Source organism: Hyperolius riggenbachi, chromosome 5 (assembly GCF_040937935.1).
Source record: "Hyperolius riggenbachi isolate aHypRig1 chromosome 5, aHypRig1.pri, whole genome shotgun sequence".
Lineage (NCBI taxonomy): Eukaryota > Metazoa > Chordata > Amphibia > Anura > Hyperoliidae > Hyperolius > Hyperolius riggenbachi.
The window spans coordinates 401,241,493-401,266,055 of NC_090650.1; the positions used below are offsets into that span (position 1 = coordinate 401,241,493).

The 24,563-nt window shown below is 42.6% G+C and overlaps 1 protein-coding gene across 1 annotated transcript in view; it reads left to right on the forward strand.

Annotated features, from left to right (window-relative positions):
• LOC137519138 (fibrocystin-L-like) overlaps window positions 1–24,563 on the forward strand; it is a 249,410-nt gene that overhangs the window by 16,923 nt on the left and 207,924 nt on the right. Inside the window, exons 2-3 of the mRNA XM_068237922.1 lie at window positions 22,724–22,807; window positions 24,282–24,362. Coding sequence (XP_068094023.1) covers window positions 22,744–22,807; window positions 24,282–24,362 — 145 coding nt within the window. The 5' untranslated portion in view covers window positions 22,724–22,743. The remainder of the gene's footprint in view (window positions 1–22,723; window positions 22,808–24,281; window positions 24,363–24,563) is intronic.

The following is a 24,563-nucleotide window of genomic DNA, read 5'->3' on the forward strand; positions in this document are numbered from 1 at the left end:
GGTCTTTTTGAAAAAAATTTTTTTCCTCTTATTCCCACTGATCCCCTTAATATACCCTGGGAATTTGGTGTTCCTAAACTTTAAGCAGGCTTTGCTATTAACCGTTAAAGTCGGCGGGTTTTTAAATGTTTACATTTTTCCTTTGAAACTTTAACATCGATTTTCTCAAAAACTATAAGGTCTTTTTGAAAAAAAATTTTTTCCTCTTATTCCTCCTGATCTCCTTAATATATTCTCCAAATTTGAGGCTCTTAGCATTTAAGGGGGCTTTGCTATTAACCCTTAAAGTCGGCGGCTTTTTTATATTATACGGAGCGTTACGGTTTAACGCGAAATTACGGTAGCGTTTAATGCGAAATTACGGCATGAACGAAACGCGAAATTTCGCGTTGAAAATTACGCTTACGGTATTTTCAATTACGATTTTAATGGCAATTTCGCTACGCTAATTTCGCATCGTAATCGCAAATTTCGCATGCGTAATTATAGTAATGCGAAATTACGAAAATTTCAGCTCAACTCTAGTTGCCTGTGCTAAATAAAAATCTTTTGTATTGTTTACAGAGATTTCGTCATTGAGGTAAGCTCCCTCATATTGTTTATTGTTTTTAAGCTGTTTTTAGACACTTTTATCATACCAGGGTGCCTCTTTCCCCCGTTGCTGCAAGGACAGGGCACTCTCACTTTTTATGTCTTGGAGTTTGTTACACATTTATTCATACTAATTTTGGCACTGTCTTTACTGATTCTGTATTTTTTACTGATTCTGTATTTATTGCCAACTTTGCATTAGTATATTGGTGTATACCATTGTCTGTATTATTTTTTACCCCATGTTTGTTTCTTACTTTCTACAGAGAAGAGAATATGTTGACATTTTATAAATTATTAATAATAATAATAATTATGCATGGTTTCGTCTGGGGCTATGCTGCACCAAGGAAGATCATAATACTATCCTTCGTAATAAAACCTAAGTGTCCCTGCGTCATCCTGTCCCTGTGTCCATGCGTTTGCGCTACTGCACATGTGCACCACAGACAGCCGTTGGGACAGGAGGATGGGGCCAGTGAGCCGGACAAGGGCGTCTGCGCGAGCGGACGGTTGTGTGCGCGCGGCGGGGGGCTGTGCGCATGTGAACACTGACATGCAGTGGTGTGACAGAGACCTAGATTTTTAAATGGGCTTAGGTCAGGCATGTGCAAACTTGGCCCTCCAGCTGTTAAGGAACTACAAATCCCACAATGCATTTGCCTTCATGAGTCATGACTGTTGCTGTCAGACTCCTGCAATGCATTGTGGGACATGTAGTTCCTCAACAGCTGAAGGGCCAAGTTTGCCCATGCCTGCCTTAGGTCAACTAGTATAAAATAAAAATATTAATGCTCATTCAGTTATCTTATCCAATGACCCATTTTGCAGTGGCACAGACCAGAATGAAAAGTTATAAGCAACACATTGTGTTGAACTCTGTAATTATCCTTTACGCAATGTCATCAGCAGCAGTTCAGATTACTGTACAGGCGTTATTTCCCCTGTGCTGGAGGAGAAATCTGTCAGAAGTTCAACAGGAAACCTTCAATGATCTTCCCTCTTTCAGAGAAGTACATAGAGGCCACTTCCAGCATTGTTTCTGAACAATGCACTTTGTCTGCCTTTATGAAATCTGTCAGTCATGTGGTTATGAAGCACATGATTGATAAAGCTTCAGTAACCTTGATTCAAAAAGACAACTGAAACTGTGGGGGGTTGCTAGGATATTAGAAGATTAGGGGCGTCACTGGGCACAAATGATGCAAAAATTGTCCATTGTGTACAGCATGACGCTGCAAAAAAAGTGGGTGTGGTTACAACAATTTGCAGGAGGGGCCAAATAATGGTTGTGAAGCTTGTAGGTAAGTAACATGAAAGCAGTGGCTCGCCATAATCATAAGTTGGGTGGAGTGTGTAAGGGGCTAAAATGGTCCAAAAAGACCCCTTACTAAAATGCTAAGGAAAAAAGTTTGCTTTCTTAAAACAGAAAGTATTTGCAATAATTCAGGTTGGAGTTAGCTCTGAAAAGTCACCCACAATGCATCACTGCTGAAATATGCAAATTAACCATTGTTGTCCTTGGAAGCTCAACACACCTCCAGATGCGCTGGAATGCAATTATGTGTCAGTATGTATATATATATAAAACACATCATTACATTCCAGCAGATTTGGAAGTGCGTTTAGCTTCTAAGGACGACAATGATATGCATATTTCAGCAGTGGTGCATTGTGGGTGACTTTTCAGAGCTAACTCCAACCTGAATTATCACAAATACTTTCTGTTTTAAGTATACAAAAGGAGAGCACCGTTATAGTGGTTATACCAAACCAAATAGGAGCCCCCTTACAAATGCTAAAATGCAGAAATTTTGATAATATGGATATTAAATTTTCAGCCTACATATTCAATTAAATTAACAAAATGATTGTATCAGTAATGCACTCTGATCCGTTTGGCATTATGCTGGTCTAGTTGTATCCAATAGTCTTGTAGCTTCATCCATTACTCCAGCACACATGACGTACTAGGTCTGATTTACTAAGCTTCTCCTGAGATGGAACATAAGTGACACCACATTCTTTTAAAGTTTAAAGTAAATGTAACAAAAAAAAGTATAAAAATACCTCAGTAGTGGGATGTCTTTGCATCATTCAGAGGCTTTCCCGATCGATCCTCCTTCACTTCTGGCCAGGAGGACCCTCTTCAACTCTGTGACCACACTCCTCTCTGTGTACAACAGTAGGCTTAGTTCCTGCGCAGTGGCATAAAGTAGTTTGTGTATGAAGGAAAAAGCCGCTCGCATGTGGCTTCATGCTACTGCACTGGCGCGAAACCTACTGTCACCTGCGCAGTATTGCCGTGCTCGTACTTGGACAGGAGTACAGCCACGAGTAGGGATGGTCCATGGATTCCGTGGAATTAAGATTTCTGCGATTCCGGACGGAATTTGGTGATTCCGTTCCATTGCGACGGAACCGAATTGCTATATCACTATGGCGGAATTTCCGAGGAGGAGCTTGTCTTCCAGGGAATTGTAGGATTTCTAAAGCCAACTCTCATACATTGGCCAGGAATCGAACCCAGGTCGAGTGCTTGGAAGGCAGCTCTCCTCACCGCTATACCACCACCAACACTACATGCTGAAGCCAGCCTAGCATGTACCATTATGATATATCCAAGAGAAAAATGAGCTTGCTTAGGGATTTGTAGGATGTCAAAAGCCAACTGACATACATTGGCCAGGAACCGAACCCAGGCCTACCACTAGGCAGCTATCCACACCATTCTACCACCAACACTATATGCTGAAACTTCTTGGAGCAGACTTCCTTCCTTCCTCCAAAACACACATACACCCCCATAAAATCATTCAACAGCAGCTGCGTTCACAGTCTTTGTGGTATACAGGCACAATCGGTTAGCGCATTTGGCTGTTAACCGAAAGGTTGGTGGTTCGAGCCCAGGCATGGCCTTTGCTTTTGTGTTCAACAGTTGTCTGAAGAGAATCCCAGATAGCCATGTAGATTCATCTCTCTCTCTCTGTCTAGTAGGGATGGTCACCTCTTTCCGCGGAATTGTATTTTCCGCAATTTTGGGCGGAAATTGGTCATTCCATTTCGTTTGGTCGGAACGGAATTGCTTTTTCAATCCGGCGGAAATCCACAATTCAGTGTGAAATTCTGCCGGTATCCGTTGATGGTTTTAAGCTGAAAATTCAGGAGAGAGAGAGAGAGAGAGAGAGAGAGAGAGAGAGAGAAGATATTGTAACGATCGGTGTCAGCAAGAACAGATTTTCTGATTATTGGTGATCTGCAGTATCACCAATAATACAGATGTTATACCTGATTATGTGGTGATCTACAGAATCACCAATAATACAAGTATAGCAAGACACAGGACACCCAGGTGTAAGATAAGTGTTTGGTGCAACAGTAAATATAGATAGAGATACCCGCTATCCCAGAGGAGCTGGTAGAGGGAGGTATCTCTATAGAACACAGGTATCAGTACTCCAGCAGGCTGGAGACACGGATGAGTAGTGATCGGTTCACCCAAGGAGCGGATGAAGCACAGTAGGACTATGTAGCCTGAACGCTCGTGGAGCGGGTGATTCAGACTGTACTGCAGCAGATGATCACCTGAGGGGCAGGAGATCAAGACTGTACTGCAGCTTCTGATCACCTGAGGAGCAGGTGATGAGGACAGTCCCGTAGTAGCTAGTCACCTGAGGAGCAGGTGGTTAAGACTATACTGCAGCTATCAACCTGAGGAGCAGGTGATTCAGACTGTACTGCAGCTATCTACCTGAGGAGCAGGTGATTCAGACTATACTGCAGATATCAACCTGAGGAGCAGGTGATTCAGACTATACTGCAGCTATCAACCTGAGGAGCAGGTGATTAAGACTGTACTGCAGCTATCAACCTGAGGAGCAGGTGATTACTAAACTGAGAATCCCTCACCAGAACTAAGCTCACTGGTGAGGGCAGAAGAGTCAGACAAGCAGGATCGGTAACACACGGACAGATACGGTACAAAGACAGAAGACTGAATCAGAGTGAGGTATAAGCTGAGTCGGCAACTAGATCAGATAGGCATAGGCACAGAATCAGAAGACAGTAGAGTAGTCAAGGCTAGCAGAAGGTCATAACAAATAATACAATTCAATTAGTACTTTAAGCTATCAACAGAATCTGGCTAAGTGTGGATCCCCAGCTCCTGCTGGTTCTAGCACACTTTCGGATCTGACTAAGGGTCTGAGTGCTAACACGTAGCATTTGCAACAGCAGACAAAGAGCAACTGACAGGCAGGTCCTATAAATACTCAGAGCGCTCCACAGCGCCGCCCCAGTCACTCAGCCAATCCGGAGCACTACTGGAGTCAGCTGACCGGCTGATCAGCTGACTCCCCTTCTACTTGCATAAAGGTCCTGTCGCCTGGCGCGCGTGCGCGTAGCCCTCAGTCTATGTGCAACTGAGGGACCAGGCACAACTCCAACATGTTACCGCGCGGCGGAGGCCGCCGGCTGAGACACGGATACGGCCGCCATGCCGCTCACCGCCGCGGCGGCTTCTCTGCTATCCCTTACAGAAATATCATAATGGTACATGCGAGGCTGGCTTCAGCATGTAGTGTTGGTGGTGGTATAGTGGTGAAGAGAGCTGCCTACCAAGCACTAGACCTGGGTTTAGGAGGGAGCTAGGCCAGCTCACCAATAAAGGAGGTTCTGAAAGACTAGCCCCCAAATCAGCCCGTGGCTCTAGGTTGATGGGGTCGCCACATGTGCATCTTCTATTGCTACACCAATGCCAATTTTCCTAATATCTTATGTGCCTTGGTATTTGAATAAAACGTACTGATTCATGCAAGCGTGCAGATGGTTGGATGAAATAACTTGTTGTTCTTCCTCAAAGTGTTGTAATTTTTCTTGTTTAAACTGTACATTCATTTTTGTAGGTTAAAAACATAAACAGTATACATAGACACAAATGAATATGGACTCTGTACACTGTGCTATTGTTACACCATATTGCTGCTCTACAGAAGTTGAAACAACATTGAGAAGTCAGGCACCTTGTCACATAGTCATTGCTCTTCACCCGCCAACAATAGGTGTGAGTCTGTGAGAATTCACTGAGTAGTGACGTAAGTTTACATCTGAACTATTACCTGAAAGGAGAACAACAGTCTGCAGAGTTGTGTAAGAGGGTAAATGAACACCATAAATCTGTCTTCATAAGAGCTGGTTGTGGTACCTGTTTAGTCTGGCCTTTATGAACTTTTCCCCCTGTACACATCACTATGTATTGATCTGAGACAAGCTTATGCGCTTTGGGTCCTACGTGAGAAGAGCACTTTTTGTTGTTGTTGAGGAGAAACTGCAAATATTTGCGTTAAATAGAAAAATAAACAGGAGATGACAGATGTCTGATCCAGTGGCGTAACTACAATGTTCATACGCCCCCCCAATGTTCACACCTATTCTCTTTCCTGCCCTTGGTGCACTTTACTGCCTTGGAGCCCATCTCACAAGGGCCTTGTGGCCACCACGATTTTCACATCCATAACAGTTGTGGCCACAAAAACACCTGATCTGAAGTATAGTCCCCTGTATCAGAAGAAGGGAAGGTTAGTAGATAGGGCTCCCCAACAGCCGGGGTGCTGCTAAGGTTTTTTTGGCCCAAAGTGTCAGGAGAGCGGTGAGATTCGGCACTGGATAGGGGCCAGGTGAGTTACAGAAGAAGGGTCGGGGGCAGCGGAGCATAGGGGGGGTCCAGCTTGATGCCCGCCAGGGAAAGCATGGCTTCACTCTTAAGCGGCGCTCCTGCCCAGAGCTCTGCAATGACAAATGCTGCTCCCCTCTAGGTACACCCCTGGTCTGATCCATTCACACTGTGCAGAGATGTGATGCCACTGCCTTGATAAAGCAGAACTCTGGTGGCAATCAAGGCAACACTCAATCAAATTCTAATACCTGATCCTTGATGTGCCCCCAAATTGACAAAGGCAGCAGTCCACCGTCTCCTCTATCCTCTACCTCCGCACACACCCTTAGGCCTGGGGCCCACTACACATCACCAATCGCTGTAACAAACACTCAGTGTTTTTGCTAGCATTTGCTACAGTGATTTCCGGCGTGATTTGTATGGTGATTGGAGCTCTGTACAATCTACTGCCGGCAGTTGTACAGCACTTCTTATTCAAGTTTTGTTTTTGTATCCTGTGTAAATAAAATTTAAAATACTTACCTGGTCTCCCGAGATCCACTTCCACCGCGTACGTTAAAAAGGGGGGCTGGGAAAAAAGGGCGCGGGGTTTTAAACGATAAGCATGGATAACGTTTAAAAATGTATTGTACTGTATGTCGTTTAAAATTAATGTTTTATAAAGTTATAAATCATTAAATAATGTGCATTAAATCGGCAATTGTAAAAACGTTAATCTTTCGTTTAAATAGTGAAACGTATAATAACGTTTAAAAAAAAAATTACTAAGTAACCCTCCCTGTACCTACCCCTAACCCCTAGACCCCCCTGTTGATGCCTAAACCTAAGACCCCCCCTGTTGGTGCCTAAGTAACCCTCCCTGTACCTACCCCTAACCCCTAGACCCCCCTGTTAGTGCCTAAACCTAAGACCCCCCTGTTGGTGCCTAAACCTAAGACCCCCCTGTTGGTGCCTAAACCTAAGACCCCCTGTTGGTGCCTAAACCTAAGACCCCCCTGTTGGTGCCTAAACCTAAGACCCCCCTGTTGGTGCCTAAACCTAAGACCCCCTGTTGGTGCCTAAACCTAAGACCCCCCTGTTGGTGCCTAAACCTAAGACCCCCCTGTTGGTGCCTAAACCTAAGACCCCCCTGTTGGTGCCTAAACCTAAGACCCCCCTGTTGGTTTTTTCGTTTAAAAATAATGTAAAAAAAAAAAATTGTACTGTTTTTCGTTTAAAAATAATGTTTGAAAAAAAATATTGTACTGTTTTTCGTTTAAAAATAATATTTAAAAATGTATAAATCATTAAATAATGTGTAATCATGAGAAGCAGTAATAAAACATTAAGTCTCCAGGCGCCGCTTTTAAAACGTTATTTTTCTCCGGCGCCCTTTTTTCCTATCGGGCGCCCATTAAACGATATTTATTATAGGAGTGAATGGCGGCGCCCGATTTGTCCACTAGCCTCCTGCGCCCTTTTTTACTGTTACCACTTCCACCAGCTTCTGGTACATAGCCCCACCCCCTAGTACAAAAGGTCATAAATGCTTCTCTATCTGCAAATAGAGTATCGCAGATGACTTCTTGTGCCGGGGGTGGGGTTATGAGCAGGAAGCTGGTGGAAATGGATCGCAGGAGACCAGGTAAGTATTTTTAAATTTAAAAACACACAATCGACCACAAAGTTGATGAAAAATCGCTTTACAAAAGAGATGTTTGCAGTGCTTGTATCTTTTGTATTAGAGCAAAATCACTCCAAAAATGCTGCAGGACCCGCACTTGCGATTTGGTCAAAATGCAATAGCAAATGTGGATTCACCCCCATTTACTTGCATTAGCCATACGAAAGCACAGCTGAAAGCACACTAGCAGGCCTTAGGTCTTATGGAAATCCAAAATTTAGGTAAAGCGAGCGGAGCATAAAACAGCCAATAACATTTCAGCAATTTATTTTCAGTGGGAAAATGAAAACTGCAGCCATTTTTAGACTGTTAATTGCAGGGGTTTCAAACGCGTACGAGCGATAACGGCGCGGGAGAATTGGGCGCAGGACACAGCCTGTATATGGCTGATCCTGCTGCCGCACAAGTCCGGGCCGTGTTAATTACTATTCCCCCTCTAGGCCGCCATGGATAGTGGGGGAATGAAATAATTCGGCTTCCAGCAACTGCTGGAAGCCGAATTAATGTTTTACAAGTAACTTCAACTCGGTCTTCTGACGGTGCCGACGTTACTCACTGAGCGCCGCTATAGCCGTAATTCCTATTACGGCCTATGGTGGCTCCGGCTGCCCCCAAGTCTCCTGCGCTGCTGCGCCCAAGTCTCCAGCGCAGGATTTAGCGCGTCAGTTTCAAACTTGGCGTAGTTGGTTAATGGGTGACTGGGATTAATATTCAGGAAAGTGGGTGGAGCCTACAGCAGCCAATCAAAATTTGCCTATTGATTTTCAAGGGGAATATTTAAATTGTTGCCATTCCAATGCTGGGTACACACGATACAATTTTCCGCTCGATTAGCGGGATCGATCGATTATTTCTGACATGTTTGATCGGGTTTCGATCAATACAGCTGCCGATTTTGCATACTTAACATGCAAAATCGATGGTTGTATCAATCAAAACCTGATTGAACATGTTGGAAATAATCGATCGATCCCGCTGATCGAGCGGGAAATCGCATCGTATGTACCCAGCATTTCACTGTTAACCTCCTTAGCGGTAACCCTGAACTGAGCTCGGGGTAAGCCGCAGTGGAGGATTGCTCAGGCCCCTTTGGGCCGATTTGCATAATTTGTTTTTGATACACGCTGCTAGCACTTTGCTAGCTGCGTGTAACCTCCGATCGCCGCCGCTCCGCGCCAATTCGCTGCTACCCGCCGTGTTAGAGGGTGCCCCCTTCCGAGACCCTGTGCGCTGCCTGGCCAATCAGTGCCAGGCAGCGCTGAGGGGTGGATCGGGACTCCCTCTGACGTGACAACATCGATGACGTTGGTGACATCATCGCGCCCATCGCCATGGCGACGGGGGAAGCCCTAAAGGAAGTCCCGTTCAGAACGGGATTTCCTGATGTGCCTGATCACCGGAGGCGATCGGAGGGAGTGGGGGGATGCCGCTACTCAGCGGCTATCATTGTAGCTATCGCTAGGCTAACTACATGATTTAAAAAAAAATAATTGAAAAATAGTGCTGCGCTGCCTCCCTAGCGGATTTAATTGACCGCCAGGGAGGTTATTAGCAGAGGTCTAAAAAGCTTCCATTCACACATTTTTGATGCCAGGAACCCAAAAGCTCACAAACTTGGTCATTGAATGACTGTGTCTGTGTGTCAAGGTGGACGAGGCCAAAAAACATTTCGCTGGGAAAATGTAAACTGCAGCCATTCGTACACTTTTAATGGCAGGAATCTTAAACTTCGCACAGTTGGTCATTGGTTGAACAGCCCATCAAAATTCACCTATTTATTTTCAAGGGGAATATTTACCATATTTTTCTGAATATAAGACGCGCTTTATCTCCACCAAAAGAGATAAATTGCTGGTCGCGTCATTGGACGTGTCTGTAATGACAGGACCAGGAAGTACTGCCACTTGAGGGAAGGAGAGAGAGAGCGAGAGACATGCGGCTGAGCTCGTGGGCTCCAAGGATGAGGTGAGTAAATGCCCACAGCTGCTGCCACCACTTAGTTACTTTGCGGCAGAGCGGAAGATTGGAGGAGGACGCCAAGGACACAAAGGATGCCATGACAGCTGCTGATATTGTGGGTTCCAAGGTTGAGGTGATGTATACCCATGTGCCCGGGAAAAGCCACAAAGGGGGACCTGAGGAAGCCACAAGGGAAGACTGGAAGTGAACACCAAGGGGGAGGGTAGGCCACAAAAGGACACAGGCAGGACACAAGGGGCACAGAAGGAGGACACAATGGCAACAGGCGGAAGCCACAAAGGGGTCAGTAGGAGGCCACAAGGGGGGACAGGAGGAGTATAAAAGGGGGACTTGAGGTGGTCACCAAGGGGGGCAGGGGTAGGTCACAAAGGGACAGGAGGTGTGTAACCCTCTAAAAGAGGGTCCCAAAAGTTTTGCTAATGTACTTCTATGTGTAAGGTAACTTTAGCATCTAAGGCTAAATTTCACCTTAGACATTCGCCTGTGGGACCAAAACGGCGCATGGGAGAGGAGGCGCTGCACTGGTCGCATGGACTGTTGCTAGGCGACCAGAGTATACAAAGTAAGGGAACTTGCTGGAACTTTCTAGAAGCCCTGCGCAGCCTGTCAGAAGCTATTGCGCAGGCGCAGGGAGCAGAGCTAGAAGGGTGTAGCCGGAGTGAACTGGCTGAGACTAGCCAGAGCGTGCCAGAGAGGAGAAGAGAGCAGAACTTAGCAAAGTCAGGAGGCGGCAGAGATCAAGGAAGAGGCCATGAGGTGGGCGTTCGCAGCAGTCCCCCCAGAGAGCTTAACCACATAAGGACCGGCTGATTATTCTGTGATCTGTGCTGCGTGGGCTCTTCAGCCCCCAGCACAGATCAGGTTTTAGGCAGGGCGATCAGACTCCCCCCCCTTTTTTCCCACTAGGGGGATGTCCTGCTGGGAGGGGTCTGATCGCTGCCGCTGCCTTGTGCCTAGTGGGGGGGCTCCTCAAAGCCCCCCTCCGCAGCGCTATTCTCCCCTCTCTCTCCTTCCCTCACTCCCCTTCTCAATGTAGGCGATACAGGACAGCGATCCATCCTGTACCGCCTCAGATAGGCTTCAGCCTATCAGATGGCAGCGATTCCCGGCCAATCAGATGCCAGGGATCGCCGATCTGTGACAGCAGTGCCGTACGATGTAAACACCGGGGATTACTTCCCCGGGTGTTTACATTTAGCCTGCGAGCCGCGATCTGAGGCTCGCAGGCTGTTCACGGAGGCCCCCGCCGTGAATTGGCAGGAAACGGCCGTTACAGCGGCCGTTTCCATGGAAACCCACATGCGACCAGCCGCCACCTATCGGCGTTGGCTAGTCGTTAAGTGGTTAAGAGGGGACTCGGCGGCAACGCAGCTACCCGAGCAGAGAGGCAGCGGTAACCAGGGCAGACAGTGACCGGAGACCAAAGGCAGTGTACACAGAGCCAATCCGAGCTAGCCCGGACAGAAAGGAAATCTGGCAGTCAGATGAGTATGGGCCCTAGAGCCAAACTACAAGTACAGTGTATGTCCAGTTAGTAGCCAGTGTCCAGCGGTGGCTTACTGAGATAGAAATATAGCAACCCAGACCCTGGAGAGTTCATATTGCTGTTACTAGAGGCTGTCTGAGTGCAAAAGTTTAAAGTGAAGTGTATTGAGTGTGAAGTATTTGCTGTTACAAGAGACATTATCTGCCTCTATTAACCCCCTTGGTGGTATGAAAAATACCGCCAGGGGGCAGCGCAGCAGTTTTTTTTAATTATTTTTTTTTTAAATCATGTAGCGAGCCGAGGGCTCGCTACATGATAGCCGCTGCTCAGCGGCATCCCCCCAGCCCCGCCGATCGCCTCCGGCGATAGGCGATCAGGAAATCCCGTTCAAAGAACGGGATTTCCTGGAGGGCTTCCCCCGTCGCCATGGCGACGGGGCGGAATGACGTCACCGACGTCAGCGACGTCGGGACGTCATTGGGAGACCCGATCCACCCCTCGGCGCTGCCTGGCACTAATTGGCCAGGCAGCGCTCGGGGTCGGGGGGGGGGGGGGGGGGCGCGCGCCGCACCGGATAGCGGCGATCGGGCGCGCGGCGGCGGCGATCGGGGTGCTGGCGCAGCTAGCTGTTATGGGGTAATAGCCATTTTCAAAATGGAGGACGGAGAATTCCATTGATCACAGTGGACAAACAGGATGCAGTAGAGAAAAAATAGATTGGGGAGTAGACTACACAGGAGGTAAGTATGACTTGTATATGTTTATTTTGACTTTTAATGTTCAGTTCAGGTTTTCTTTAAGGCCTGATTCAGAGATAGTGTGCCTGTCAAGTCCGTTTCAAGTCAAGAGTTAAAGTTCAAGTATTCTTCTGTGTTATGTTCTGAAGTGTTACAAAAAGAGTGATACAAGAAGTGAACCAAAGTGTGATTTATGCATATTACTTAAGTACACGGTCCTAAAGGAACCAGAAATTACTAAATCTGTGATTGTAAGGAGAACCTTTCAGTGTTAAAGGAAGATAAGAAAAAAAAAGGAGAAGTTGCATTGCGTCTTGTTATACTAAAGTGTGCTACAGTAAAAAGTGAACTGCCATCTGACCAAGATACAGAGTTAACCTACTTAGATTACAAGTTTTGCATCAACTCTAAATTAGAGTTTATTTAGCCTAAAAGTCAAAGTGCACTAAAAGGGTCTTATATTCCGAAAAATACAGTAAATTGTTGCCATTCTTACACTGTTAATAGCAGGGGCCTCAAACCTGCTACAGTCGCTCATCGGGTGACTGGGGTTCAAATTCAGAAAATGGGGTGGACCCACAAACAGCCAAGTACATTTGTTTCATTTCTATGGGAACATTTAAATTATTGATGACAGGAACCCAAAAGCTCACAAACTTGGTCACTGACTAATTGTGTATTTGGGTTAGAAAAAGTGGTTGGAGCAAACAACAGCCAAATACATACCCGGGCAATGCTGGGTCTTCCGCTAGTACATAATACAATATAGAATTTTGTATAGAGTACAGATACAACCTAAATGTAGGGCCTTATAATATAGGTATGTACTGTAGGGGATGTTTATGCATCTCGCAGATCCTGATCAACCTGCACTTCAGCGATATACTACTAAACAACCATTACATTTATCACAGCATTCCCATGTACATACCTAGAATAGTGGTGGCCTGATTTTGAGGGAAAGGTTAGCATGCAAAACAGACATTTGCCTTCAACAGAAGGTATTTGAAATAATTCAGGTTGGAGTGAGCATATGATGTCTTCCCAGATGCATCACCTAAATATGCAAATTGTCCCCGTGTTGTCTCTGAAAGCCAGGCACACCTCAAGAACTGCTGGAATGCAATGATGTGTCAGCTTGTTAATATTACAGAGCCACAATAATCCAACATACATACAGACTGTTTTAGACTGGTTGGTCCTCATCAGTGCATGGTATGGACTAGTATGGGTCTATGAGGTAGGACTTGAAACGGAATGCCCAGCAAGCTCATGGTAAACCAGAACTTATAGGAGTGTGTAAGGCAGCCTTTCTCAACCTTTTTACCCCGAAGGAACCCTGAAAATAACATTTGAATCTCAAGGAACCCCTTGCCAACTATTTTTGATCTCGAGGAACCTCTGCATTTATTTTGCAGGAGGCATGGTCTTTAGAAGTTGGTGAGACCGTTTATTTCACTATCCCCTATTACACTGACACTCATTATACTGTCTCCTTATCCTAATCTTTTTATTAATTTGCTCATTAGTGCCCCAATGTAGTGCTTCCTGTTACAGTACTCCCTAATTTAATGTGCTCTATTGTACTTCCCCCACGATGGGGGAAAATGCCAAGGAACCCCTGCAGAGTACTCAAGGAACCCTGGGGTTCCAGGGAACCCTGGTTGAGAAAGCCTGGTGTAAGGGGATACAAAGAACCAAAAAGCTTTCTTGCTGAAAGATTAGCACAAAGAGCTGTGTATAAAATCGCAGTGATCCACCTTTTGTTTTTTTTTTGGCAGGAGGTGGATGAAGGATGGCATTGCCCTGCATGGCTGCAGCACATTTTTTACATAAAAGCCCAGGGCAGGGCAGTTTCTAGGCTAAACTGCCCCCAGGGCGATGCTGTAAAAATTGTGCCCCCTTCACACAACCCCCCCCCCCCACACACACACACACCCATGGACTCCCGAAGCCATATTCTTCAGGGACATTCACACAGTTACAGGTCACAAGTAGATATGCCTACTTACTAGTGACACAGGCGAAGAGACCCCGGAAAGCCGACTCCTCCATGGGCGCTGCGCACTGCCAGCCTGCAGTACCGCTACAGGACATCAGGTGTCTTCACGCGATGGTGACGTGATGATGACTTGATGTCTGACGCAGGCAGCCCAGGAGGAGTAAAGGAAGGTGATTGCGCTGGTAATCTTCTTTCTTCTTCCAATTGGCTGCACCATGCGTCACCAGCTCCCTAGCGCTTATGCCCTTCTGCCTGCGCCCCCCTTCTCCTACTTGCAGATCTGCGCCCAGGGCGGTCGCCCTGCCCACACTGCCCAAGAAACGGCCCTGGCCCAGGGATGCATGCATGTAATGGTTCATTATTTATTTCTATAGAACCTTAAAAGGTACTACTTTTACAAGACTGTTTTTTTCTACCTACATACATAACAAGCACAGACAAACACAGAACATTTATATTGCGCTTTTCTCCTGGCGGACTCAAAGTGCCAGAGCTGCAGCCACTAGGACGCGGTCTATAGGCAGTAGCAGTGTTAGGGAGACTTGCCCAAGGTCTCCTCCTGAATAGCTGCTGGCTTACTGAATCTGTCAAAAGCCATGTTGCACAATGAAGACTAGGGTTGCTCGTCGGATTCCGCGGAATTGAGATTTCTGTGATTCCAGACGGAAATTGGCAGTTCCGTTCCGGTGAGCCGAATAGCGGAATTTCTAATCGGAATTTGGTCTGAATTTTTTGACCTATCAGAGCCATCTGAAATTAAAAGCCAATCAGAAATGTGTAAAAGCTGCATTTACTGTTAGGCAGAATTTTTAAGCCAATCAGAAGAATCGGAAGGGATAGACCCATCACATAAGCTTATAGCATGCTGATTTCTGCATTAAAGTCAGAATTTCAGCACCAATTAGAGTCTTAACAAAAACCAACCAATCCTACATTAGCAACCAGCTCCTAGCTACCTATCATCAGCTATCCCACCCATTTTGTATATAAGAGAGGTGTGACAGTCAAGAAGCTTGTGGGTTTCAGTCTGGTGTTTTGGAGAGAGGACAGACAGACCCATATTAGTTGTTTCAACATAAAACAATAGTCTTTTTAAAGACTGTATATGAAACAAAAGTCTTTTTAAAGACTGTGAGAGAGAATTAGACTAAGTGTGAGCTATTAGTAGTAGTAGCTAGGTGTATTTGTGAGAGAGTGACTGTAGATTGTTAGTTTGAGTGATAGATTGTAGTGTAGTGTACAACCTCTTACGGGTCGCCGGAGTCGGGCATAAGTGAGCAGGTGCGCATCCTACAGCGCGTGACCACGCCCCAGAGCACTCTGTGCATGATGTCACAATTACGTCATGCGCAGAGCATTCTTAGCCATGGTTGCACATAGTAGGATGCATGCAGCCAGGCCAGCACCTGCGCACTTATGCCTGACTCCGGCGACCCAGAAGAGGATGCCGGGGGGCATTTAGCTGCCAAAGGATGGGGACAGAGGAGAACGGTGGGATCGGTGGGCTTTAGAACAGCTGCCAGTGCATGCCTGTTCCCCCCATTTCTCATCATCTTTTCAGCTCTAGTATCCTCTAGTATCCAGTGCATTCTCTATAATTAGAAATAATATTTCCACCAGTGGTTGTTTTTATCCATTTATTTTTGTATTTATATAGCACTGATAGCTTCAGCATCACTGACACTACAGAGGATATACTCTTGTCAATACTCTTGTCACTAACTGCACCCCAGAGGAGCTCACAATCTAATCCCTACTATAGTCGTGTGTCCATCATAATCTAAAGGCAATTTTTTGGGTCAATCCAATTGATTTATCTATTTGTTTTTTGGATTTTGTAGGAAACACACATAAAGGGGGGTGAGGTGGGAGGTGTGAATAGCATCCTGGCCCGAGGCAACAGCTCTATCCACTACAGCACCATGCTGCTTCTAATTTGATAGAGACAGTCAACTGGCACCTTAATCCCAATGAGAGATAGCTTGAAAGAAAGGGGGAGAACCGAGAGCCCAATATGGTGTAGTATGTTAATGAGGTGATGTCTGATGCAAACACACACAATGGTTATACTCACAAGGACGGGTCGCCTCCAAGGCAACCACTAGATAAGCAGGCAGGGAGAATTGTAACCTGACCCCGCTCAGGGTTAAGAAGTCGCTCTCTGTAGATAGAAGGAAATGGGGATACGCCTCTCCACCAAGGGTGGACTAAACAGTTATGTGGTATAACAACAGAGGCGCCAAGTAGAGTAAAATTAGTTAAAATTGTTTAAAAGGGGGAAGTGGGTGGACTCACCTCCCTTCTGAAAAAATGGCCAGACAACGGGCAGGTTACTTCAAGTTTAAAGTAACATTTATTATGAGCTCCAAAAGTGCAACGCGTTTCACGGGTAACAGTCCCGCTTCTTCAGGCAAACCATTTTTGGAGGGAGCAAAGTCGGGTCAAGAGCCAGATATAGCGGCTCTGTCCTGAGGCGCTATATCTGGCTCTTGACCCGACTTTGCTCCCTCCAATGAGAGATAGTTTAGCTCAAGCTGTTTTGGCTTGATAGCCTCCCTGGCCCACAGCTTCAGAGAGCTCCTATTCTTGGTTTCCTGGTATAAGTGGTACCATGTTCTATTTGGTCATTCCAAGTGCCTCCCTGATAGAGCAGCAGTTTGTGTAGGAAGAACTGTATACAAACTGTGACCTGTTTCTGTCATTAATTTTTCCATTGTTATTTTTGTTCAGAATTAACTTTTTGTTGCATACATGAAAACAATCAAGACATAAAAAGTAAATTTCTTCTTCTAACTACAGCAGCTTAATGAAGTAGAGAACAATGCATTGCTTTCAAAACTTCTCCTGTGGGTCCTACAGCCATTTTCTGTATTTGTGGTTTCCAAGGTTGCATGTTCTGCACCTCTACTGAGAGTGACAATATCCATCACTGAAGCAGATTTGACTCTTGAAACTTAATTGTAAGTCTGAGAAAAGGAAAATAATCAGGTAGACGTCATGATCAGCAGCACAATGACAATGTCAAATTCCTCAAATGACACGAAGCATTAATTGTGTCTGTCAGTCGCCAAGGGGAGTAGTGGTATAAATACAGGCCGGAAACTGTGGTAGACAGCAGTGCGTGAGCACATCACACTTTTCTCTTTTCACCTTCCAACACTCCAAGAGGCTGAGTCCAATCACCGCTCTACGGCCAGGTAAGAGGGTTACCGTAAGGACATCGCTACAGATACTAGAGGGGAACAGTAATGCATTTTATTTTACTTTCAGATATGCTTATAATTTAGAAACTTAAACCCAAAATTCTATTTCTAATTAAAGAAAATTAAATGCAATACATTTTTGTATGTCAACATCATTTTAATTTCAGACCATATTTAATGCAAGATAGAAAAAAAATGATTACACACCAATATAATAAAAGTTTGAAAATCCAAAAACATAAAAATATTAAAAAAAAAAAAACACACACACACAAAAAAACACTGAATGAATATATATGAATATATATATATATATATATATATATATATATATATATATAAATATATATATATATATATATATATATATATATATATATATATATATATATATATATATATATATATATATATATATATAGTAAATGGGCATTTAGGAGCATCTAGGTTTTGTGACAAAAAGTAACCACAAAACAGCATTATTCAGTAACATGCAATGTCAGGGAAAAGCTACTACAGTTATTACTACTTCCACTGCTAATTATTATCATCATCATCATCACAAAACTACAAATTCATTTCCAACATTATCCACTTTATTTAATCCATAATAAGTTACAAGGCTTATTCTTTTTATACAAAATACTACTACTACTACTAGTACTACTACTACTACTACTTGTTCTTCTTCTATTGCTGCTACTACTACTACTACTACTACTACTACTACTTGTTCTTCTTCTATTGCTGCTGCTACTACTACTACTACTACTACTACTACTACTACTACTACTACTACTACTACTACTACTTCTACCACCACTATTACTACTACTACTTCTACCACTATTACTACTAATACTACTGCTGCTGCTACTACTACTACTACTGCTACAAAAACAATGATAATGACAACAACAACAACATCAATAATAATAATAATAATGCTACTACTAATATTTTTTTTACTTGAATTACCATTTTTATTGTATGAAATAGGTACATCTATATCAACATTTCATATACAAATTTATATAGTTACATATGAAAATTATGAATTCAAATAACTTTTCAGAACCTTTAAATTGTAACCATTGTACATGTAACCAGTAACCATTGTACAAAAAATTTCAGCGGTAACTCAACAGCTAAGTTAGTATCACATAAATAAATTTACCTATGGCAGCTTTTATTTGAAAAACATACACTAATAATAATAATAATATATAACATACAGTTGTTATTATTATTGTTATTATTACCATCATTATATATTGAAGATGTATTTTTATGTAACTCAACAGGCAAGTTATTATTAAATAAATACATATAAATATGGCAGGTTTTTTTTTTTTTTGCAAAACATGAAATTATTATTGATATTATTAACTGCTACTACTACCACTACCACTACCACTACCACTACTACTACTACTACTACTACTACTACTACTACTACGTTTGCTGATGTTTTAATGTACTTTAAATGTCATTTTACTGTGTATGAAATTACTGTTATTTCATGTGCCTACATACAGATGATGATGTTGATTACTATTAATTCATTAAAGTATGATGACCCAATATTATAATACTTTTTTTGGATGCACAAACTATAAATAAATGTAAGGAACATTTCAAAGACAAAGTAGTTGATTCACCAAGGCTGGAAAGCAATGGAAAATATATTGTAAATTATTCTGAACCCGGACAAAAAAGCCTGGTTTAAAATGGCAGAAATATACCTTGCCTGGACATATCAGGCAATGGTGTGAATTACAAAAAGGTTAGTCATCTAGCAAATGTCTAACCACAGTCATGAGCTCTGCAGCACAATGTATTCAATAAATTAGACCTGTCCTGAATTTATTGTAGATATGTTCTTGCGGTGGGTACTGTATGCAATATTACAAATTCTAATTTGCTAACTTTTCCACATTGTATACTATGATATGGCTTTTTCAACCTAATAATAGACATAAAAAAACAGTTCAGGTCTGTAGGGTCACTGTGCAGTTTTCTCAGTCCCATCCAGAGATGGATTACGATGTAATGGGGCCCTAGACAAGGAAGTAGATTTGGGCCTTCTTGTGGTCTTTTTGGTAAGCTGAAGTGGAGAGAGGTTCCATTCCCCTTTCCTAGTCTTCCCCATCTCTTCCCTACCCTTTCTCCCTTCCCTTTTCGTTATAAAGTTGTAAAGATTTGCGATTCACAATCAGTATTAAGATTAATAATCATTTGTTTTCATATTACATTTTCTGATTGGCTATGGTTCGTTCATATGATAAGCCATTATTTGAAATTCCCCACATGTGGGGAACATTTGATCTTACTTGTTTTGTCATGTGAATTATTTTTCTCGATAAACACCCTTGAAACGAAAAAGGTGGCAGGTGGGCCCTTTGACGCCCCAAGCACCTGCCTAGGTTGCCTGGTGGATAATCCTAAACTTGTCCCATCAATATCAGCAATATCTCTTATGTGATGGATCTGTTGACTATTTAGTCTAATAAAAAGCAAAATGAAGTGTGAAATATGTGTTTTCCTAGGAGATCATTTTCATCTTCTATTTAAAATAACTTTTTAGTACTCTACAATTGAAAAAGTACCAAAAAGTAGGTGAAAAAGTTGTTGTCAGGCCTAGTTCACAGTGATCAGTTGCACTGTAGAATAATTCTGCATGCTAGTTCACTGCCAATACAATTCTATGCGGCTGTTCACAGTAGTGCTTCGTAACAGATCAGGTTATTCCTACTCACTGCATGCAGGCTTTGAATTAAGGTGTAAAAATATCACCTAGGAGAAACCATAGGAGAAAAGGTGAATTGAAAAAGAATACTTAAAATAGTTTTGATGGTAATTTCCATCTACTTTTTGGTATTTTTTCATGTGTATTCATGTGCTAAAAAGTTATTGTAAATAGAAAATGAGAAAAATTATCTCCTAGGAGAAAACTCACAAGAAAGGGTTAATTGCATATGGACTCTTGACCCATATGGAATGCACTTTTTCTCCTGAGTTTTCTCCTAGATGATATTTTCACAACTTGTCATAAAATGCCCTTTAAAAACCACTTAAGCCCTGAGTGTATTTTTACCTTATGGACCAGAGCAATTTTCACATTTCAGCGCTCCTCCCAATCATTTGCCAATAACATTACCACTACTTATCACAACAAAATGATCTGTATCTTGTTTTTTCTGCCACTAATTAGGCTTTCTTTGGGTGGTACCTGTTGCTAAGAATTATTTTTTTCTAATGCATTTTAATGGGAATATTAAGAAAAAAAATTAAAAAAATCATTATTTCTCAGTTTTCAGCCATTACAGTTTTAAAATAATACATGCTTCCATAATTAAAACCCACGTATTTTATTTGCCCATTTGTCCTGGTTATTACACCATTTAAATTATCTTGCTATCAGAATGTATGCCGCCAATATTTTATTTGGAAATAAAGGTGCAGGTTTTCATTTTTGCGTCTGTCACTATTTACAAGCCCATAATTTAAAAAAATAACAGTAATATACCCTCCTGACATATATGTAAAAAAAAAGTTCAGTCCCTAAGGTAAGTATTTATGTTGTTTTGTTTTTTTTACTTTATTTTATAATTTTTTCTAAATGCAAAAGTTTTATTTGGGCATTCATGGGAGAGAGTGGAAGGTAAGGGGTTAATTTTAAATTATGTGCAGGTCTCTTTATTAAAGTAAATGATTGTAGGTGCAATTTTACTTTTTGGCCACAAGATGTCCTCAGTTATTAGCTTCCTGCGCATGCTTTTAGTACACAAACAGGAACTAATGCGTGTAAGTGTAAGTTACAGTGTTTACAAATGACCGCAGGCATCTAATTGATGTGCGATCATGGACACGGCGAACTAGAAAAATGAATGGGAACTGCATTCCCATTCATTGATCTCCGGGCTAACATGTAGCAGTAACAACTAGTGCGTGAGCACGTGAGAGCACGCACAGCGGCGATTGTAGCAGAGTTACGAATATCTACTCCCCTGAGGCTTAGATGAAGTTTTTTAGGGAGTAGATATACTGTACTGTAAACATTAAGTGGTTAAGCCACTAGCAAGCAAGAAAATACTCAGAATAATATTGATAGTACTTTTCACCAACTTTTGGGTACTTTTTCAATTGTAAATTGCTGAAAAGTTATTTTAAATAGAAGATGAAAATTATCTCCTAGGAGATAACTCAGATGAAAAAATGTATTGCATATGGGCCATTGTCTGTAAAATGCCTTTTTAAACCCCCAGCAAGAAAGAAAATACGCAAAATTGTTTTGATAGTACTTTACTACTTTTGGTACTTTTTTAAATTGTGAAATGCTGAAACGTTATTTTAAAGAGAAGATGAAAATGTAATCACCAAGTAGAGAACTGACAAAGGTGAATTGCACATAGGCCCTTGTCTCTAGACATTAATCACAGACATAATTGTCACAGTTACAATTATGAGCCTGTATAGGAGCTGGTTGTAATTAATTACCAACCTTTATTTCTAGTGTTTACAGAAATAAAGTGTAACCTAGTGAGCAGATCTGTCTTGAACACCCAAACATTTTACATCCTTTCTCTAAGCAGTAAAAACTAATTTTTAAATTTTCTGCCGATCCTATTTTATATAGAGTAGCGAATGATCCCCCTGGAGTGCAATACTGCTTTAGTGCATAAGGGTCTGTTTCCAATAGATGCAAATTTGTGTGCATTTTCAACACACAGATTTGCATATCAATGCATTTCAATGGGCCTGTCTCCACTTATTATAGTAGACACATAGCCACAATGACTTTTCATGTATTATGAAGCCATAATAAAGGGATCCTTGGTGGCTCTGATACAGTGCTTTTAATATGACACTGAAACATCAGTTTTCACCCTTTACCTGGCTTTAAAGTGGACCTAAACTCTTGCACAGGACAGAAGGAAAACAGAGAAATGCACCCTGTGTGTATTTAGAGAGTTTAACCTGTCTAATTTTCCCTCATCTGTGACTAATCACAACTGTAATTTGATCACTCAGCTGTCATTTGGCTGCCTTGGCAGGGCAGCTAATTTGTAAACACAGGATATTAACCCTATGCCTGCTTGCATAAAAAGCAGGAAATAGACACACTGCAGATTTATTTGAGGATTTGTATCTCCTGTAACAAAGAAATGTTTTTGTTTTAAAGGTTATTATGCTGTTGCTTATCTTTTAGAGCAGAGAGAAAGTTCTGAGTTTAGGTCCGCTTTTACTTTTTTTGTAATTGCTTGACCTTGTAATTGATTGACCTTACCCAGGATCTCCCCAACATTATTTTTTATGCATAAAAACGTGTTACTTCTGATTCACTTCTCAGGTTTAAGTATGTTTCTTCATGTTTTGTTTTGTAGCCGGCGGCTGGTGCCGGTCAATGATGGGTGCTACCATGCATGTTGGCATCGTCCTACTCCTTCTCCTGACCATCCACCACACAGGTAAATCTGTGGTCATTTCTCTGCCAGGCAATAGATACAAAGACCAGGGAAAACATACTTTCGTTTAGGATAGCAGTTGAAGGAGTTAGAACCTGTTTTCTGTTTCACTGCTGGACATTCTCATTGCCAATATGTTTCCTTATCTTCAATGCCTAGGACCTCTGTGGACTTCCATGACTTTAATTAGAGATTTGATTGACCCGGTTCTAAGCTGCATAAAAATTTCAATAAAAGTTTGGAAGAAACAAAAATCAATTGAAAGATTAACATTTTCACTTCTATTTATGTTCATTTTGCTTCTTCTGTAAAACTCCCATTATCCAGCACCAACAGGAATCAACTGACGCATGCATGTATTTAAGGCATCTGGAAATTTGGTTGCAGGGCAAAGCCGAAAAACGGATCACCCTGCTCCTGCAAAAGTCCCGGCAGCATTAATTACTATTCTTTACATTTATTTAATAGTTATTTGGGCTCCGCCTTTAGACAGTCCCCAAATTAATGTCTGAGCACTGCTATAGCCTTAATTCACACTATGGGCCTATGCTGCGCTTAATTTTACTGCGCCATTTTTGCCTGTCTCGTCAACTAACGTCCTATAGTCGCTTTATGCATTCTGTAAGGCCAGGACTATTTTCTGGGTGCTTGAGAGTTCAGGTTTACTGACTGAGTTCTGGATAGCCGGGGTTCACAGGATCAGCTGGATAGTGTACTGGTACGGCTGTTGCCTTTGATGTGGGGTTTGAGCCTTTGTTCAGGGTTTGAATCCAGGCTCAAGCCTGTATGTAAAACAGTAAGGAGTCTTTGGGCAAGGCTCCATAATAATTCTGGTGGAGCATGCTCTAAGTTGCTGCAGCCCTGAAGCGCTTTGAGTCTGCCTGGAGAAAAATGCGATATAAATGTTCTGTGTTTTGTCCACTGTGTTTGCAATCATTTTTTTTTAAACCCTTATTCTCATCAAACATTGCTTCATGGTGAGAATAGGCTGTCGATCTCACAAGAATCTCACCAAGTGAGATGTGGGCTGACCAACAACGAAAACGAACTTAACATTTTCCCACGCTTATCCCTAGCGAATATAACTTTCTTGAAAATCCGACCTCATCCTTTACACTCAGTAACCTCATGTTGCGTCCCCTATGTTTGCTCTGCTCCTGCATACACCTCAGCGTGAGAGGACCTCATACTACGTTTACAGGACCGATTTGGAATGTTCAGATGCATCTTTGACACTCTATACTAAACACAGACATACCAGAGTGTCATGCGATAGCAGGATTTGCATGCTTTGTCACCGGTCTGAATATCTGACCCGATATTCAACACTGCTCGGGACCAGGTTGTCTAGGAAGTAGGTTTCCATGTCTGATGTTAAAGCAACATAGTGAACCAGCCTGGCCAGTTCCACCAACTGTTATCAGATAACAGAGTCATTAGAACACTCTAAAACTATTTTCTTTTGTTTTCTTTGTAGATGGACAAGTGATGGTTTCTCAGATCATGCCGAATTATGGCAGTGTGAATGGAGCAACCAGAATTACCATCAAAGGACAAGGTAGGTACCTAGGGTAGGAATAAGACACTGATGGTTATACTGTACAGCTTATATAGATTAGAAAAAGCTATTCTGTATACAAAGTAACAACCTGTAACATCTTAACGGATTGGACACGTGATCTGAAATATGATTGGTTGCTGTGGTTTATAACACTTAAGGTGGCCATACATTAGAAGATTATGGGCAGATTCGATCAAG